The sequence below is a fragment of the Phascolarctos cinereus genome, unplaced genomic scaffold (genome assembly GCF_003287225.1).
Source record: "Phascolarctos cinereus isolate Bilbo 61053 unplaced genomic scaffold, phaCin_HiC Scaffold_3;HRSCAF=262, whole genome shotgun sequence".
In the NCBI taxonomy this organism is placed as follows: Eukaryota; Metazoa; Chordata; class Mammalia; order Diprotodontia; family Phascolarctidae; genus Phascolarctos; species Phascolarctos cinereus.
Genome location: NW_027555736.1, coordinates 230,406,527 through 230,422,305, shown reverse-complemented (window position 1 = coordinate 230,422,305; position 15,779 = coordinate 230,406,527). Strand labels below are relative to the sequence as shown.

The following is a 15,779-nucleotide window of genomic DNA, read 5'->3' as shown; positions in this document are numbered from 1 at the left end:
CAAATTTAGTAGTGGAACTAAATAGAATCCAGCTACAATAAGAGCCTCAAAACAGGCAAACTCCAACACACCTCTCTGGCAGAGACCTAGATCAAATAATTCTGTATCACAAAGTGTGGAAAAGAATATCAAGAGTTTGAATGAGTTTTCTCAAGAATTAAGACCTGTCTCCTGAATCATTCTGATTTCTCTGTATCTCATCTATTTCTAAATCCTATATGCTACAAAAAGTTCATACCCCAAATCCCAGAACAATCTTAATGTCTATAGATTTATGGTTCTGTGGAAATGGATTTGAAAAATGGACAAAAGAAAATAGAACTAGAATACATATTGTCTCATATCGTTCTCAAATTGTTTCCTGTGCATCCTTCTTATTTCCCCAAATAAGGGCAACAACAATGCATTATACTTGTCCTTTGTACCCCATAGTGCTTAGGGTGAGGCATACAATAGATGCTTAATAAATATTTGTTGGTTGGCTGGTTGACTGAAAATTCTTATTCTAAAGATGGCAGTGTGATCTTGCTATAGTAAGTAGTTCTGTACCTACAATCTACTAATGGCATGTCTTCCTCACAGAACATAAGCTTCTTGCAGTTAGGTATTGTTTCATTCTTTGTACTTCTATTCCCAGTGCTGAAAACAGTGCCTGACGTACAGTAAATGCTTAACAAAATGCTTGCTGATAGGCTGATGTTTGGGCCAGTTAGCTCATTTGGTTAGAATGTGATCCAAGTGATGCTAGAGTGGTCAGTTGGGTCCCCAGCAGGACAATTATCTTTACATAGGAACAAACAAAACAGTTACATAGCTATATAACCTTAGCCCTCAAAAAAGTCTTCCTTCCATGGGTTACAAATGGAACTGAGGCAGAGGGTGGAGATCACTACAGAGCACATAGCACCAACGTGGGAAAAAATAACTCAACATGCATTGGATAGTCATAGAATCACAGCATTTTGACTTAGAGGGGACTTCAAAGATCACTTCAACCAGTACCTTCCAATCTTTCTGAGGATGAAGGACCCTTCTCTACACAAAACCTTTTGTGTGTCCCCTGTTGGAGCTAATTAAAGATTAAAACTGCAATGCTTCGTAATACAGAGTTATACCTCCCATGAAACAATTTAGTGGCCCCTCAGGTTGGGAACCATTGGTCTAGTGTTATTTATATTTGTTTATTTTTAAGCAAATAAACTAAAGCTCTTTAAGATGATTTTACTATGGTTATTCAGCTAGGGGAAGTGGAAGGAAGGGAATAATAATTTATATAGCACATACTATGCGCCAGGCAATGTGCTAAGCACTTTACAAGTATTATCTTATGTGATCCTCACAATGATAGGGGGTGGGTGCTACTGTTGTCCAATTTTGCCATTGAAGAAACTGAGGCAAACAAAGATAAAGAGACTTGCCTAAGGTCATACAGCTAATAAGTGTCTGAGGCTAGATTTAAACTCAGGTCCTCCTGACTCCAGGCTTAGCACTGTATGTACTACACCACCCATCTGTCTCAGGTTTCAAACCTTGATCTTCTGACTCCAAAACCCACATGCTAGAACCATTCTTCAAGTTCTTCTTCACATCATAGTTTATGTGCTACTTTGTTGGACAGGATGTTAAGCCAGAAAATTCCTATTTCAAATTTGCACTTTGGAGCTAAAGGCAGAAGACATTTAAGTGAAGACCCATATATCTTAAATCCCCCTTTCTCCCAAGGCAAATCCTGAATGCAGCGTCGCTGGGAGAATGGAATAAAACCCAGTTTCTAAGTGAGTATGCTCTGCTGAATCATGTGGCTTCTTAAGACATGTTTCTGAGCAAACTGAATATTTTAAGCTAGTTTCAAAAGTTGTTTTAACTTTGTCTTTTAAAAACTATATTAGTGTGCCCTGGGGCAAATTGTTGAAGGGCAGATGTTATTAATCTAACATATGTTAGATCTTCCCATATCAATGTGAGAATGAAATTGCCTGCTCCTTTTAGACAATTTGTACTTTAGTGGACTAATTTCCAGAATATTTAATTAGCAGAAATGATCCATAAGCACTCTCATCTTCCACTTCAGCAGAGTAAAATAATATGCCCTCCATACCCAGGGAGGGGAGGAAACTTATTTGATCCTGACATAAACTAGCAGAAGATTTTTCTCTACAGGTCAGAATAAGTTGCAAAGTGTGTGTGTGTGTGTGTGTGTGTGTGTACACATATATGTCTGGTAAGACATTTTTATCTTAAATATATTAATTGTTCAAAGAGTAATGATTCATGGGTCATTGTCAAGCTGGAGAAATCTATTTAGTGGTCTGGAGATCTATCCTTACCTCTTTTTTCATTTAATATTTCTATCAATGACCTGGAAGAAGGCATATGTTTTTTGCCAAATTTGCCTGTGCTATGAAATTAGAAGGGGAAAATAGCATGTTGGGCAACAGAACCCTGATGCTAAAAGGCCTCAATAGGCTAGAACAATGGACTCAATTTAAAGATAAACAGAACCCAAAACGCTTGGGTTCAAAAACTCAACTATGTGGGGCAGCTAGGTGGTACAGTGGATAAAGCACCAGCCCTGGAGTCAGGAGGACCTGAGTTCAAATTCGGCCTCAGACACATGATACTCACTAGCTGTGTGACCCTGGGCAAGTCACTTAATCCCGATTGCCTTGAAAACAAAACACAAAAACAAAAGCAAAAAAAAAAACTCAACTACAAACACGGATGGCTAGATAATAGCTCACATGAAGAAAAATGACCTGGGATTTTAGTGAGAAGTAAGCATAACACTGTGGTGTGGTCTCAGAGAGACAGAGAGAGAGAGAGAGAGAGAGAGAGAGAGAGAGAGAGAGACAGAGAGAGAGAGAGACAGAGACAGAGAGATAAGGCAAGGGTCACTGAATAGCTAAAATATACAGCTAATATATATCAGGGGTTGAATTTGAACCCAGGTCTTCCTGACATCAAGGGTGGCATTGCCTCCAGCCAGCCACATTCCTTTTCAATGCAATTTTGTCTGTATTAACAGAAGCATGTGGTGTTATAGCACCACTGTATTTTGGTGTGGTTAGGTTACATCTAGAGGATTCTGTTCAAATCTTGGTACTACATTTTCAGGAGGACATTGACAAAACTGTGGTGTACTCGAAGGAGAGAAATTAGGATAGTGAGAGAAAATGAAATTATTGCATGCAAGAAATGGCTTCAGGAGAGGTAGGGGGGCTATGAGTGTGGAACATAGCAGATAACAACAGACTTAATTAACTGATTTTACTTCTTTTCTCTTTCTAGTTATTCTTTATTACAAGATTAGGCTCTCTAGGTGATGGAAAGGGAGGGATATATTGGGAAATGTAGACAATAAAACAAAAGATATTAATATACTTGTAAAGAAAATAAAGGACAAGCTAATAAGCAAAAAAAAATTAAAAAATGATTTCAGGGACCTAGAATGTTCAGTCTAAAAAACAGAAAAATTAGGAGGAAAAATTAGACTGTCTTCAAGTCTGAACAGGGCTGACATGTAAAAGAGGGAGTAAACTTCTTTTGTTCTGTCCCAGAGAGCAAAACGAGACATAATGGGTCAAAGTTACAGACAGGCAGATTTCAGCTTTATATAAGGAAAAGCTTCCTAACAAATTAGAGCCATTTAAGAATGGAATGACATCCTTTGGGAAGCAGTCCTTATCCCTGGAAGCCTTCAAGTGGGGGCTAGATGGCCACTTGTCAATGAAGCAGTAGAAAGGATTTCTACTCTGGTATAGATTGGGCTATAAGATTTCTGAGGTCCTATCTACCTCAAGATTCTAGGAATGTATTATCATATGTATATAAAATATGGGGCAGCTAGGTGGTACAGTATATAGAGTGCCAGGCCTGGAATCAAGAAGACTCATCTTTATGAGTTCAAATCTGGCCTCAAATACTTACTAGCTGTATGACCTTGAGTAAGTCACTTAACCCTGTTTGCCTCAATGAAGGAAATGGTCAACCACTCCAGTATCTTTGCCAAGAAAACCCCAAATAGTGTCATAAAGAGTCTGAAATGACTGAACAAAATACAAAATATATTAACATATCATAGTGTTATAATGCCTGAATATTTCTGTAGCATATCCTCTTAGGGGTTCAAAGGATATTATAGACACTAGGTCATATTGAGAAGTAGATGACAAAGCTCTTAGAGGATGGGGGCCATGTTATATTTATTCTTGTATTTCCTACAGCACCTAGAGTGGTCCTCTGTACATAATAATTACTTAACAACTATTTGTTAAATTTTAAAAATACAAAATATACTACTGTATATTAGGAACCACAGGCCAAAAAAAATCACTTTAAAAATAGTCATTTTTAGTCATTCCGGTTTTAAGTGAAGAAGATAGAACCATGGAGTTAGAGAAAACAAGAGGTAGAAGAAATGTAATGAAGGAAAGAAATAAGAATTAATAAAGCACTGTGATAAGTGCTTCATAAAATTATATCATTTAATCCTCACAACAACCTTGGGAAGTAGGTGCATTATTATACTCATTTTACAGTTGAGAAAACTGAATCAAACAGAGGTGAAATGACTTACCCAGGGTCACACATAAATACATGGTGTTTATGAAAGTCCTTGAGTTCTTCCCTATGTGAAGCACTCTCTCAGCCCATGACTATTATCTTCTACTGGGTTTGAAAACTTCAGTCAATCAGAAGATAAAGTGTATCAGACCAGATTTGAATTCAGTTCTTCCTCACTCTAGACCCAACATTCTTTCCACTGCACCATCTAACTGCCTTTGGGATATAGACGGCAAAGAACACAGTTTTGAACTGGGGACATAAACCAAAGAGAGTAGAGGTGGAATCCTCCTTCAGGATGTCCAATAAGGGGAGAAATATGTTCAGAAGGTGAGCACTGGAGCTCCACATTCTCAGCTTCTCAGGGTTGCTGGCCCTAAGGCCAAGACAAGGACATAAAAGAGAGGGAAGAGAGGAAAGAAACAAAACAGGAAAAGAGAAACATCAAGAGCTCAGGGGAGAAAAAAAAACGAGACTGAAATAGCAAAGAGAACAGGAGGGCACAAGGTACAGCCATTGACTGCTGAGCTGGCAACAGTGAGGGGGCGGGGGATGGGGATGCTGGGGAGGGTGGGTCAATAACTGGCCTCAGCACCAGCGCTGCTCCAAAGATGCCCTTTCAGCACCAGAGGGCTGGTGTGACCACTGCGCTCACAGCAGGCTTCTCGATGAGCAATGGTCTTCTCTGGAGGTGCAGTTTCAGAGGAGAAAAGAGCACAGAGATGGAATGGAAGCAGCAGGGGGAGAAAATTAAGTCAAGAGGCCCACACTGCAACAGTCTGTGCAAACCCACCTACCCCGGGCCCTGCAGACTCCACGAGACTGTGCTCTGAGTCCATTTGACTTTCTTTCCTTAGGGCACAACAGACTGCTTGCATCTCCATGCTGCTCTGCTTAAGGAAATAATCAGCATTTGTTATTTACTATGTGTCTAGACCCCTCTTTGGTAGACTGCAGATTAGCCATTTGGATTAATGCCTCCCTCCCCCACTTCCAAAGCCTATGTAGAGTGGATTCCCAAAGCTAAGACCCTGTGACACTGCAGACCTGTCACAGTCAATTTATAACATGTTGCCTACCTATGATTATTTAGGCAGAAGGATGGAGCCAATGCCCTGACTCCCCCACAAACAGTAGGAGCTGCTAATGACTGTGTATTAATGATGCAAGCAATTAACACACATGAAAAAGATGGTCAGCAGCAGCACAGTCCACTGAGGGAATGATGAAAAGCTACCAGGGGCTCTGCACAAGGAAAAGATAATATGTAGTGGGAGAGAGGAAGAGGGAAAGGAAGAAAGGGAAAGTGGAGGAAAGGGAGAGGGGAGATGATGGAGGGGAAGAAAGGAGGGAAGGGTTAGAGGGGAAGGGGGAGAGAAGAGGCAGAGATGGAAAGAGGCAAAGAGGAGGGGAAGAGAGGAGGAAGGGAGATAAGAAAAGGGACAGCGAAGGTAGAGGAAGAGAGGGAAAGAGTAGGAGAGGGGAGGAAGAAGAGAGAAAGAGAATAGGAGAGAAGGAGCAAGGTGGAGAAGGGAGTGGGGGAGAAGGAGAGAGTGAAAGGGAGAGGGAAGGGAGAGAGAGAGAGAGAGAGAGAGAGAGAGAGAGAGAGAGAGAGAGAGAGAGAGAGAGAGAGAGAGAGAGAGACTCCAAGTTGAATAAACAAATGCATCTGTCGGGGTTTTCCCAGAGTGCTAAGGGGAGGACCTCCTAAGAAACTAAGCCTTTCAAAGGTTAAGTAATTAGACCATAGTCACAAAGGTAGCATCTGAGGCAGGATCTGAACCTAACTCTACTTAATCCAAGCCTAGTGTCCCCACCCACCAATAAATTTTCTAAGGCCTAACTGAGCATCATAAAGCTCCAAGATTAAAAAAAAAAAACTGGTGAAGAGATTGAGAGAGGGAAGGATAAAGGAGGCAAGATCCCCGAGAGGATAGAGTTGATGGCACCATGGACACAAATGGAAGGATTAGACTTGGCAAGGAGAAGGGCCATCTCTTTCTAAGAAACCAGAAGCAAAAGAAAGAGATGAGAAGGGTTTGAGATTGGATTAAGGGAATAGGGAGAGCTCATGACAAACTGCCTCAATTTTTCCTACTAGAAAGTGAAGTCACCTGTTGAGGTGAGGAAAGGGTTGCATTGAAAGCTTTCAAAGCTAGGAAAAAGGGTTAGAACAGCAAACAACAGACAGAATAATAGTGTCAATGGGGGGGTGGGGGGAGAAATACTACGAGAATATTTATAGAACTATTTAAAGTCTGTAAAAGGCTTTCCTCAGAACTTTGTGAAGCACTGCCCTTTTTGCAAATGATAAGACCGAGGCTTTGAAAGGTTATATGATTCACTCAGGCTCTTGCTTCAACTCTCCCACAGATTACTGCAACAATCTCTTGATATCTACCCTCTCCCCTCTCCAACTCAGCCTCCACATCACTTCCGATGGAATATCCCTAAAGTGAAGATCTGATCATATAGCATTCCTCTACTCAAGAGACTTCAGTAGCTCCCTTTTGTATTTAGAATCAAATACAAGCTACTCTGTTTAGCACTTAAAGCCTTCCCCAGTGTGGTTCAACTCAAATGCCTCCTCCTTCAAGAGACCTTTTCTGACTCTTTAAATTAGTAGTGTCCACCTCCCCCATCCATACTGTAGCTTTATTTTATATACCTTGTGTATTTACTCATCTGTGAACATTATGTATTCCCCTAGTAGAATGTAAGCTCCTTGAAGGCAGGGACCATCTCATTTTTATATTTGTATACTTAGCACATAGTAGACACTTGATTTATTGATCGTTGGTCAACACACTGGATCCCTCTCAATGATCATAGCAATACCGGGATTAATCAAAAACAGTCTTCAAATGAGTGTGAAAGGGAGTTTGGATGAAAATGTTGTTTGTGAAATTCCTTGAGTTTTGCCCATGTGAAGCACTCCTTTAACCCGTAACATAACTATTATCTTCCACACCGTTTGAAACTTAGGTCAATCAGAAGATATCTTTGAAGAAACAGTCTCATGGGGTGGGGGTGAGGAGTGGGGGTGGGACATTGGGGGGGAGTGCGGGGGGGGTGGGGGGAGACAGAGAAAGGGTTGTAACCATTGCAAGACAATGAAAGTACAAAATAGCCTGGAAAGAGCAGAGCAAGAATCAAGATGTGATTTCTTACAAAGGCACATCCCACACCCACCTAAGAAGAAGAAATGATTTCAGTTGAAAACAGGGGGCAGTTTTCTGCAAAGAGCCAAGGATATCCAGCTGATAAGATCATGCAAGAAGTTGATGCCCTTCTCAGATGTGAATGTGCAACCCAGAGGGGATCAGGTGAAAAGCTAAGCAGGATATTACTTTATTTTGCTCAGACCCTGAAGCTACTCAACCTGAAATACAGGGAGGAGCTGTACTCCCCCACACAGTTAAGCAAGGCCAGACAAGATACAGGAAAACAAAGAACCAGAGAATAAAATAATTCTAAGATGGTAGGATGAAAAGAGAATCTTGCAGGGGGAAAAATATGCCCACTTGAAAAAAAGACTTTGGGGTAGAAAGTGTTTGGGGGTAGAGGTTGGAAATAATAGCAAGCTAATAAATAATTTCAAGATGTCAATATAAATATAAAGAGCCACACTGTGGGAAGGAAAGAAGATGTGTCCCAGAAGGAAGATTCAACCTTAGCTTAAGAAGGTTGATTTCTTTTTCCTCTTTCTGAACTAAACAGTGAGGGGTGATTAGGACATAGAAGCATCTCCCCAGAGAGAGAATAGAGGCATCAGTTGCAGATGTTCACAAGAAGGTGAGATGGGGGAGGAGGAGGAGCTAATGGGGAAGACAGGAAAGGTCCTTCAGACTCTTTTCCATCAAAGGCATGGCCGCCTTGGCAGAAGAATGCCCATCCCCAGAAAAAGAAGAAGGAAAATGGAAAAGGGGAAGGTTCTCTGTGTTAACATCACATAAAGAATTCTCTCCAGCCACAGGATAAATATACAAGTAGCTAAGCAAATTTTTAGCTATGGGCATTTTAATTATTCCAGATTGCATCCTAAGCTGAGACGTGAAAGCAGTCAACCTTCCTTAGGGTATATTGTTGCACTCTGATTCTCAACCTGGAATTTAGCATCTGAAATTCATATGGAGCAACTACAAAGCCTAAGTAAGAGAGTCAGGGCTTGGAGGAGAGGGGCACCCACAGGTAAAAGCTCTGAGCCTTTCAAAGCTGTTGAATTATATACTTTAAAATCAACTCCCACCAAACTGGGAGAATGAACAAGAAATCATTTGGCAATACTTCTAAAGCATTTCTCCTATTCTCCTATTTACTGTATGGTACAGTAAAAAGAAAACTGAATTTGGAGACAGAGAACCTCTGCCACTCCCTTACCTATGTGACATGTAAGAAGTCAATAACAAGCTAATAATAGTCACCATAATAGTAGTAGTTATAATAACTAACATTTATAGTTCCTACTATGTGCCAGGCACTGTGCTAAGCACTTTATAATTATCTCATTTGATCCTCATAACAATCTTGGGAGGAAGATGCTGTTACGATCCCCATTTTACAGTTGAGGAAATTGAGGCAAACAGAGACTGAGTAACTTGCCCAGGCTGGATTTGAACTCAGATATTTTTTATTGCGGTCCTAGCACTCTATCCACTGAGCCACTTTGCTGCTGCTGTTGGTCAGTTGTGTTCAACTCTTCATGACCTCATGGACCATACTGTCCATGGGGTTTTCTTGGCAAGGATACTAGAGTGGTTTACCATCTCCTTTTCCAGTGGATTAAGGAAAACAGAGTTAAGTGACTTGCCCTGGCTCACAGAGCTAGTAAGTGTCTGATACTGAATTTGAACTCTGGTGTTCCTGATGCCCAGTGCTTTATCCACTGAGTCCATCTAGCTGCCTCCTAGGCAAACAGAGGTTAAATGACTTGCCCAAGGTCACACAACTAGTAAGTATCTAAGGCCAGATTTTAACTCAGGTCTTCCTGACTCCAGGCTCAGTGTTCTATCCACTGAGGCATCTAACTGCTTCTTACTGTACCACTTAGCTGCCCCTAAATCTCTGGATCTCAATTTAATCTCTGGGTCTCAATTTTCTTATCTGTAAAGTCAAAGCATTGCATTAGATCACCTGTAAAATCTCTCCTGGTACTAAATTAATGCATCGACACCTACAAAATGATTTAGTAAGACTCTTCTCGATTCCAGGTCATGGCGACAGAAAGAGGTAACCAATTTAAGAGCATATCAAGCATCTCCACTACCAACTCTGAGTCTTCATGTGTTAGTAGCTGCAGTCCTTCTTGAATAACCAAGCCAAAGCTTGGAGGTTGGTCCAGCAGAGGAAGAAAAGCAAAAATGGAAAAGGAAACAGAAGTCCTTCAGGGGCCTGTTTAGGTCTACTGAACACTGCTTTCAAAAGGACAAGGATGGCACAGATGACGTTGTAAGCTGAGTGCACATACAAAACAGCCTGAAGACTCTAGGCACTATATCCAGGGCAAAGGGCTCCTGCAGCAGAATTCTGACCCCGAAAACAAAGCCAGAGTCAGTGCACAGAACAATAAATCAAAGACACCTTCTTATAGCTCATGATGGCTGAATAGTGAAATTCAATATTCAGTTGGAATAGACACGCCCAAAGGCAGTAGTACCAAATTCATCACTAGCTGGGCAAGTCAAAACTTGGTTCTACAGAAGCAAGTGGCAGATTTCCTTGATCTGAGGAACAGCCACAGCAGGACTGACATTTGATGTTGGGTTAGTTAAGGACCCCTCCTATTTCTTCCTTTAACCACTTCCCTTCCCTCCCTCTGGGAACAGTGATAGAAATGCGGCCTGCCACACAGCTCACGCTGAGCTCGCGTGGAGTCCTCGAGCTCAGCTTAGCAACAGAGAGGGCTAAACAGCTCTGTTCAAAAATCCAGCTTCCCCCATGGCATAGAACAAATCAATAAGAATGACTAGGAACATAGGAAAGGTTGGGGGAGGAGGAAGGGAAGAAAGGAAAGGAGGGAGGAAGAGGGAAGAGGTAAGGGAGAGGAAAAGGGAGAGAGAGGGAGGGAGGGAGGGAGAGAGAGAGAGAGAGAGAGAGAGAGAGAGAGAGAAGAGAGAGAGAGAGAGAGAGATTCTCAGTTCTTTATCAATTCCTACCCCACCCCCAACACTATTTCATCCCAGTTCCAAACAAATAAATCAAAAGCAAAGGATAGGAAAGTACTCACGTCTGTGGTTTTCATTTCTGTGGACAGGTGGGGACCGTGTCTCTTGCTCCCGGGCTTCATCCCCTTCTTCACTGGCTAGGTGTGTGTGAGCATAATGATAGCTGAGCCCTGGCCGGTTCTTATAACGTTTGCCACAGACTAGAAGGGAGACAAGAAAAAGGAAGGGGTGAAGAGGGTGACAAGTCAGTACCTTCTGCTACTACTGTTTTCATTCTCCAAGACATCACCCACCCCTGCCTATTTAAATACAAGAGGTCCTCAAGGCTTCTCTTGAAAATGGGTCCCAGGGATAGCTAGGTGTCACTGTGGATGGAGCACAGACCCTGAAGTCAGGAGAACCTAAGTTCAAATCCGGCCTCAGACATATAACACTTATTAGCTGTGTGACCCTGGGCAAGTCACTTAACCCCATTGCCTAGCCAAAAAGAAAATGGGTCCCATTTGAAGCTATGATTTATTAAAGCTTTACATGGGACTCATTTTCAACATGCAATCCCATCATACCTCTTTCCCCCTCCTCCCCAAAATAAGCCTCTCCAGCCTCCAAAGTGATGAGCTATAAGGCTCAGGATGGATACTTAAGAGCTTCAGTTATACAACCCAGACACCCTACCACCTAAAGATCTCCAAGCATTTTTCCCCTAACAAGTGTTTTTATTAGCAACACTTTGCAAGTATGACAATCAACACAAGCAAGTCTAAAAGGGAGTGGCAAGGAGAAAGAGGGAAAAAGGAAGAAACTCTTCCTGGATGGTTGCTCACTAGAGAGTCATCCAGGTTGTTAAGGGAGCAGAAGTCTGCCAACATATGGAAAGGCAGACTCCCCCACAGAGCCCCACCATGAGCCTTGCACTAAGGTTGGAACACTTCAGACTATTTTCACCTGTAGGGAAAAAAAGTCTTCAAAGTCATAGCCATGTGCCATGCTATATTACATCAAACTTATTCAGGGGATATCCACACTACCACTCTCACGAACCTTGCCCGTCTACACTAATGCAAAGTTATAGCCCCCATGCTGAAGAATTTGAGAGTTACAAGCTGCCATGCCCACAAGTGGGTAGACAGAGCCATGCTCTTGGACATTGGTGGTCCAGCAGAGCCTGCCATCACCATGAAGACCCAAGCATTCCTGGATGTTAGCAATTGTTTTGTACTTTGAAACCTGTCCTTGACTTTATGGAAATTAGATTCCTGTCTGAAATTAAGGGAGGTGAGTTAGCACATGCCTTAATTCCATTTGGAAGAAATGAGGTTTAAGAATGACTTAGAAATGCTCTGTATCTGCATTCTTGTATTTTGAGCAATTTCATCAGGAAGGAAGGAAGGAAGGAAGGAAGGAAGGAAGGAAGGAAGGAAGGAAGGAAGAGAAGATGAGAAGGAGGGAAGGACAAAGAAAACAAGCATTTATTAAGCACCTAATATATCTCAGGCACTGTGCTAAGCACTTTATAAATGTTATTTTATTTGCTCCTCACAACAATCCTGGGAGATACGTGCTATTATTATCCTCATTTTACATTTGAGGAAACTGATACAAATAGAGATTAAGTGACTTTCCTAGAGTCTCACATGTATCATGATGATCAAATATGATATTGATCAATAAATATCAATGAATAACACAATAATCATAGATCACATACAAAGAGATTTATAGTTACAAAGCACTTCCCATGCATTAGTCATTTGAGCCTCACAACAACCCTGTGAGGTATTATTATCCACATTTTTCATATTGAGGAGCTAGGGCTCAGGGAGATTAAGGACTTTGCCCCAGGTTATGCCTTGGGAAGTGATAGAGGGAGGACTTGATCCCAAGTCTTCAAATTCTAAGTCCTTTGGTCTTTCTATTATACAATATTGCCCCTACCAGTGTTCCTGTGAAGTAGGTGCTATTATTATCTTCATTTTACAGATGAAGAAACTGAGGCTGAGAGAAGTTAAGTGACTTGCTGATGGTCACACAGCTAGCAAATGTCAGAGGAAGGATTTGAACTCAGTTCTTGATTCTAAGTCCAGCACTCTATCCACTGAGGTAGTGTGGCATAATATATAAAGTCCTGGACCAGAGTAAAAAGAACCTACAATGTGATACTTACTAGTCATGTAACCATCAGCAAATCATTTTAGTCTCAGACAACTCTAAGATTATAAATTATAAACCAGTTACTATCTTTATGGGTGGAGGGCATTCCCCCAGTGACAAAATCACAGATTCTTGAATTACAATTGATGTAATACTTCTACAAATATTTCTTTACTCTCAGCAAATTCAATCATTCGCACATCTTCAGATGCTTCACCTAACCCTTCAGAACAGCTATGGAAACTTCTAAAATCAAAAGAGCCCACTGGGGCAAATAATTAAGAGAATGATTCTGATATTTCCTCCTCAGAAGTGGGGGGCAGAGTAAGTGGGAGAACAGAATCATAGATTTAGAGATGGAAGGGACTTTAAAGACCACTGAGTCTGACTCTTGCACTTTATAGATAAAGAAACTGAGTCACAGAGAGGCTAAGTGAATTGTCCACTTTGGAAGGAGGGTATGTGGCATCATGCACAATCCTTCTTAACACGTGAGTAATAACTTAATTATTTAATTGTCTGTCATGTAGAATCAGAGTAAAACTCAAGCCTAAGACATTTAGAAAATTCCACATCCCCATTCTCCAATTAAAGCATCTCTTTCCATCAGCTGGTCCTTTGTCCTAGGCGCCCTTAGAATCATCACTTCTACAGAACCCAGCTTAAGAAGGAATTCAATCCAACAAAGAAAGCCAATAATTAAGTGCCTTCTACATACAAGGTGCTGACTGAGCCAGGGCACTGAGGTGCTGTCCTAGGTGCTGAGGTTCAGAGGAAGAAGCAAATTCTGTCCCTATTTACAATTTTCATCATCTTTCCAATTTTGGAAAATGTGCACCTGGATCCTGTGCTCCTGGCACACAGCAAGCAGAGAATGAGGACACAGATTACAAGGGCAATCAAGCCTTCCTCCCCTCTCTCTTTCCCTCCAGAGTAAATCCCTTAGAGAGAAGAGCCCTTTTTCCCCTTCCAAGACCAATAAGGTTCTCAATGCAGCACTTATTGTGTATATCCTTCTCTTTTGGCAAAGGGGAATTTTTCCCCACTTACTTCTTCTTGCCTTGAGAAGGAGAGGCCTCTGGGAGCAGTTTAAGCAAAGGAACTTGACCTCAGCAGAAAGTAGAATTCTGAACGCACAGTGAGAGAAGAGGCTCTCTTCACTACTTCCCTGCCTTATCTATGACAATGACTCTGCTGAGATTCCATGTAAGTAGCTTAGAACACACAGTAGGTAGCTATAAGGTTTTTTTTGAGGGGGACAGTAACAAAAGCAATCGCCAAAAACAATTAGTGAATGAGAGCCCAGAGATATTCTCCTAGCTGAAGGAGTCACGAATCCTGAATTCATTTGTAAATCTGCTTCTAAAGCATCTTGCTACTCTGGGTAACCTACTTTTCTCTGGGCCTTAATGACCTCATCTGTAAAATGGACACAACACTCATCATGAGCTGATATTTATAACATACTGGTAAAGACATGGATGGTGATGATGAAATCAAGAGGTGGTACCCAATTTCTGAAGGAAATCAAGAATTCTATAGCCATATATGTAATAGGAAGTAGCTTTGACCAGCTGTCCGATATTCTCTCACCAAATTGGCAGGTGTTACATAGACACAACAAATCACAGATTCTTAGAATTGGAAGGGGCCTTAAAGATCATCTAGTCCAACCTCTTCCTCAATACAAAAATTCCTCCATAACATCCTTAGCAGATGGTCATCCACTCTCTATTTGAACACAGCCAATGGAGCTGGAGGATAAGAGCCAGATGGAAAGATTATGTATGCCAATTGTCCTCCAGACATATGGACCATTTCTTTGCTTCAAACCTACATATTTAAATAACAAGAAAATAATCATTGAAGGAAGATGGATCCTAATGGTCCATCCTGTTGAGAATCATGTGACTACAATGATCCAAGATGTATACATAGCAGTTGTACTTACAGTGATGTTCATATTGAGAAAAAATAAAATGAACGCTAAAGAGTGGAATCATGATTTGTAATACAGTTTGCATTATGCAAATTAATTTTACATAAAGAATTCTGAAAGAAATCCACATTTCAAAAAAAACCCTTTTATTAACTTTATTGTATAGTACTGTGTTCTCTCTCTCTGCTCCTGCCCCTCTGCTTGTGGCTGTCCACCCCTCCACACACACACAAAAAATAATAAATAAATGAAATTAAAATTAAAAAAAAAAAATAAAAATCACCCTCCAAGTGAAAGCAGAACAGAGGCACTGAGAAACCACTACTACTTCTGCCCAATCAGGGGGCTTGGCTTGAGACCTACAGGGCTGATAGAGGAGACCTTTGCCCTGTTCTTCCCACTATCCCCACTCTCCACCTCTGTCCAGCCCCAACTATCAGTGCTTGAGTACCTCAGGTCTGCTCCCATCCCTGAGCGTTCCTTCAGCTCTCACTTCTCTGTCCCTTAAACTATATGCCTTCCCCTCTCTCCATATGCCAATTGATCCCTTCTTGCCTCTCTCCCTTGTTCCCTCCCTTCCCCAAGTCCCTAGGCAAATTGGCATTACGTAAAAATCACTTTATGCAGAAGTGTAGAAGTCTGCCAAACAGTTCACTTACATAAAGTGAGAGCTATCTTTTAGGGACAGTTTGGCTCAAACAAGGAGATGGGCCCCCTGGGCCTTCTGCAATTACTGTCATATTCTGTATATCAATAACGTTGAATGTGGTAGGCTTGATATTCAAACCAAAACAAAACTGAGGAAGTATTCTTGAAACCATCCAACCATTCTTCAACAAGCATTTATTGAATATTTAGTATATGCCAGACACTTTGCTAGGTTCTAGAGAACCAGGGAAAAAAATAAAAGTCCCTACCCTCAATGATCTCACATTCTATTGGGGGGGGATATAAATATATAT

General features: G+C 41.3%; 1 protein-coding gene across 4 annotated transcripts in view; it reads right to left on the bottom strand.

Annotated features, from left to right (window-relative positions):
• Window positions 1-15,779, bottom strand: part of DPF3 (double PHD fingers 3) — a 406,344-nt gene that overhangs the window by 109,242 nt on the left and 281,323 nt on the right. For all 4 annotated transcript variants that reach the window (XR_002324471.2, XR_002324470.2, XM_020986373.2 and 1 more), the window contains exon 7: window positions 10,790-10,927. Coding sequence is in view for 2 of the 4 variants with exons in the window: in XM_020986373.2 (XP_020842032.1) it covers window positions 10,790-10,927 (138 nt within the window). In the remaining 2 variants the exon portion in view is untranslated. The remainder of the gene's footprint in view (window positions 1-10,789; window positions 10,928-15,779) is intronic.